Below are 4275 nucleotides of genomic sequence, written 5' to 3'. Positions count from 1 at the left end.
TACTGTGACAGTGTGTTTGTGGAGGTGAGGTGGATGCTGTATGGAGAACACTGCACGTACAGTTCTGAGGTGCCAGGGTCACAGCATTTTCTTGGTGCAACAGCATCAACACAACAGTAAGTGAGAACGTGTGCACATACAAAAAGGGAAGCAAACATTCTAACAGCAACTTCAGCCCTTCCATAGTGAGTCTAAGATGACTGCAAAGTCCAAAGCCCCAACTACCCACCAGGGGAAAAGGTGAGACTGAGAATAATTTTACCTGTTGGTACTCTCTGAATCTGAGCCAGGCAAGCGACTCAGCTGCAGCATTCTCTTCTACGCCCTACAGCTGTCTATGTGCTTAACTTTGTAATTAAATATCCTGTTGGCAGCAAGGTCCTAATTCAGTACAGTAAAGCTGTAAAGACAGGAAAAATTAAGACTTCAACTGTTAGTTATATTTCTGTGGAATAAAGCCTTTTAGGAGTCATAACATTTCCCACAGCCACGTGAAAATCAGGACTGTATCTATCCACTAAGGAAGGTGTGGGCAGCTCAGTGCCAATGTGCACCTTTATCCCTGTTCTCCCCTCAACAGGCAACAATAGTCACTAAGTAAAAAAAATACTCAAGTACCCAAGTGTAGAAACCCTTTCCCAGACTCCTCACTGAAACCAGTGATTGCACAAGAGATCCAGGGTAGGCCTTGGAGAGCCTCTTTAGGGACGTGAGGGGTGGCAAAGAAGTGGAATGCTGACAGTTATCATACAGCTGAGCCTTCCAACTGTACTTCTGGCAGTTTTAAACAAAAATAATCATTTTAGTTTGGGGAAAATTCTGATGAAGAGAATCATGCTGATGAATATAAAACAAACGACAATTAACATGATCCATAAGAGCCAGTTGACAGATTTCTTTGCGTGCTGCTCAAGGCGGTCAGACTCATCCTTCAGCTTCTCAAAGTTCTGGTCAGCCATCCTGAGAGAGTGTGATAGTGTCTGGGGAGCAAAGAGAACAGTGTCAGACTTGGATTTGAAAGTTCTGATTTGAAAGTTCACTCTGGAACAGGTCCAGAGGAGGGCCACGAAGATGATCTGAGGGCTGGAAGCCTCTGCTGTGAGGCCAGGCTGAGAGCTGAGGTTGTTCAGCCTGGATGAGAGAAGGCTCCAGGGAGACCTTCTTGTGGCAGTCCAGTAACTGAAGGGGGTCTACAAGAAAGCTGGGGAGGGACTTTATACAAGGGCTTGTAGTGACAGGACAAGGGGTGATGGCTTCAAACTGGAAGAGGGGAGATTTAGCTTGGATGTAAGGAAGAAGTTCTTCACTGTGAGGGTGGTGAGACACTGGCACAGGTTGCCCAGGAAAGCTGTGGATGCTCCATCACTGGAGGTGTTTAAGACCAGGTTGGATGGGCTTCTGAGCAACCTGGTTGAGTGGGAGGTGTCCCTGCCCATGGCAGGGGGGTGGTACTAAATGATCTTTAAGGTCTCTGCCAACCCAAACCACTCTATGACTCTGTGACCACTATTTCTCCCAACAGAGAAAAGGTTCAATTGCACTAGAAGCAGCCAGGTATCACCCCCAGGTCTCCCCACTCCAATGCCAGTTACAGGTATCAGACTGAACACATCAACACTTTAATTTTCTGAGTCCAGCACTTTAGTGTGTGCTACCTGGTTATCTTGTTTTATCACGTTCTGTGCAGCCAGAGTGTTGTTTTTGAGACTGCGAGCCAAACTGAGCATTTCTTCAGCCAGCTTCTCCTGCATGCCCTGGTGGTGCTGTAGCACAGCATCCAGCTCCACGGCCGACTGCTTCTCATCAGACACGAGGCCTCTGCAAGAGCACAAGGGGAAAAGAATTTGGGATTTGTGCTTCTCAATGGGACGATCTCCCAAGGTTTCCCCAGACTCTGCAACTCTCACAAGACAACAGGAACAGTTAAGGCAGCTGAAATAATTGTATTTTGGTTCCTGCCAGCAAGCACTTCATTCACATAAGTACATTTGTGCTTCGAGGGGTAGGTGTAAAGCAGTTCCCAAAATGCCAAGCATGAGAATGGGAAATTGTGACTTACTTCCGCTTCCTTATGCCCAACTCATCAGAATCTGGAAATAAAAAGAGTTAAATCTGTGGTTTACAATGTTATAAGTTCCCATGCAATCACAGGCTGAAGAAACAAGTTTTCTCTGAGGGTTTTTCAGATGTCCAAATCCTACTTGGCCCTCTACCCCAGGGAATACAGATTTCAAATGCCTACCTGCTTTCCACGAGGAAAAGACAACCACTAACATTGAAAGTATGGTTGAGAGAAAAAACAAACAAACAAAAAACCACCCAGATGAATCACATCCCTAAGGGCAGGTTTTAAGCCTGGGTGTCTTGGTGTTCTCTTTCAGGACATGCTAGATTGGCCCAGCTCCAGCTGCTGGAACAGTAGCTATGGAAACTGCAAATTAATTCCTACCCGTCCCCTACGTGAATAACACGGCTGCACCAGAGGAGCTGAACAATGCCTGCTCTAAATGCCTAAAATCACAGGATTTGCTCAGAGCAGAGGAGAGCAGGAGCAACAATAGTGGTAAACTGTCCTTGCTAATTCCAGAATGAGAATGTCTGTTTTGGTATGAATTCTAGAAAAACAGGTTCCTGAAAGTCTCTGCTACTATGCTGGTAACAACTTTGGCTTTCATCTGTCAGGGCTTTTGGTTTAATTTGGTTTTTAAATCTGCTATCTTTAATTCAGTGGCTCCCTTCTTTTCAAAGGACACTTGGGCCAGTCTCTAATACCTGAGCTTCCTCTTCCTCTCCCTGTAAGAACTCAGGTTAACTCAAGTCAGAGAAAACAACAGACTAAACTTACCATCGACAGCCAGGGGATCCTGGGAAGCAGAAAGAGAAACAAAACAGAAGATTACAAAGGGCCAGTGATAACAGACAGTGCCCCAGGCCTAGCACAGTGCCTGTGCCCAGCACTTAAAGACTATCCAAACCAGAAGGTTTTAATACTCCCCACCCAGCCCGGGGCACGCCCGGGGCACTAAACACACCAGAAGACAATCTACAGAGGGGCAGTGAAGAGGCAGCAGCACCAAAACATACTGTACCAAGCAGCTCACTCCTCATCTTGCCTGTGCAACGAGCCTTTGTCTGCAGATGAACTGTTTTAGTAGCTGGGGTTCTCTCTTTGGTGGTTGTAGGGGTACGCCCAGGGGCCAGGAACTGATTTGCCAGAGCCTTTTCAGTTGATGAAGGCTGTGAGGAGGAAGAAGCAACGAAAGGTCATGAACATCACATTCCTGTGCCCATCAAGGATGCAGGGACCACTTCCAGAGCTGCCTCCCAGAGAACTGTGAAGGCAGTCTGGGCAATGGCAAGGACTGTGCCTGCAGGGATTGCAGTGCAGCTGCCTGGCAGTTTGTAGCTCTCCAGATGCATGTGGTACCACCCAAAGGAGGTGTTGGGGCTGAGGGACAGTACCTGCCCCTGCATCTCACACCAAAGGAGTGAGAATGTAGGCAAGGGGTATTTTGCTTTTGAAAAGAAGGAAAGAAGTTTCAGATTTCATACAATAACTCTTTTCAATTAAATATAAAAATCCAATATATTAATTCACCTTTTTACAAGGGCTGCCTGACAAGATTTTAAGCAGCACTATTTTGAGACTGAAAATAAAGGCAAACATAGAAACCAGGCAACAAGATGAATATAAGCAGAAAACACTCAAGTGTTTTCAAGCTGAACAAGATCTTACCAATTTTTCAGCTTCTAAAAGTCCCTTCAGGAAGTCTACTTTGCGAGAGTATTCATTCAGCAGTTCTGGGGCTGGCTTGCTATTGCAATTGAAAAATAATAAGAAAACCAGAAGTTATCAGTATTTTCTATTGTTCAGGTAAGTTTTCAGATAAAATAAAATAAACCCAACACATGGCTCTTCAAAGAAGCAACTTCTGTTAGAAGTCAAGGCCAGGCTGGATAGGGCTTTGAGCAACCTGGCCTAGTGAAAGTCATTTCTGCCCGTGGCAGGGAAGGTTCAAACTACATCACAGCGTGTCTGGGGTTGGAAGGGACCTCTGGAGATCACCTTGTCCAACCTCCCTGCTCCAGCAGGTCACCCAGAGCAGTGGGCCCAGGATGGGATCCAGGCACATTTAGAATCTCTCCAGAGCAGGAGACTCCACAGCCTCTCTGGGCAGCTGCTCCAGGCTCAGCCACCCTCACACCAAAGAAGTTTCTCCTCCTGCTCAGGTGGCACCTCCTGGGTTCCAGTTGGTGCCTGTTGCCTCTTGCCCT

The 4275-nt window shown here is 46.5% G+C and overlaps 1 protein-coding gene across 1 annotated transcript in view; it reads right to left on the bottom strand.

Moving 5' to 3' along the window:
- Positions 1-733: 733 nt before the first annotated feature.
- Positions 734-4275, bottom strand: part of USE1 (unconventional SNARE in the ER 1 homolog (S. cerevisiae)) — a 4508-nt gene continuing 966 nt past the window's right edge. Inside the window, exons 2-7 of the mRNA XM_008948741.1 lie at positions 3737-3815; positions 3085-3237; positions 2846-2864; positions 2060-2090; positions 1656-1818; positions 734-980 (exon numbers count right to left, since the gene is read on the bottom strand). Of these exons, the coding sequence (XP_008946989.1) occupies positions 798-980; positions 1656-1818; positions 2060-2090; positions 2846-2864; positions 3085-3237; positions 3737-3815 (628 nt within the window). The 3' untranslated portion in view covers positions 734-797. The remainder of the gene's footprint in view (positions 981-1655; positions 1819-2059; positions 2091-2845; positions 2865-3084; positions 3238-3736; positions 3816-4275) is intronic.

This window comes from Merops nubicus, unplaced genomic scaffold, assembly GCF_000691845.1.
Source record: "Merops nubicus isolate BGI_N331 unplaced genomic scaffold, ASM69184v1 scaffold29781, whole genome shotgun sequence".
Taxonomy (NCBI): Eukaryota; Metazoa; Chordata; class Aves; order Coraciiformes; family Meropidae; genus Merops; species Merops nubicus.
This window is presented reverse-complemented; position numbering and strand designations above follow the sequence as displayed.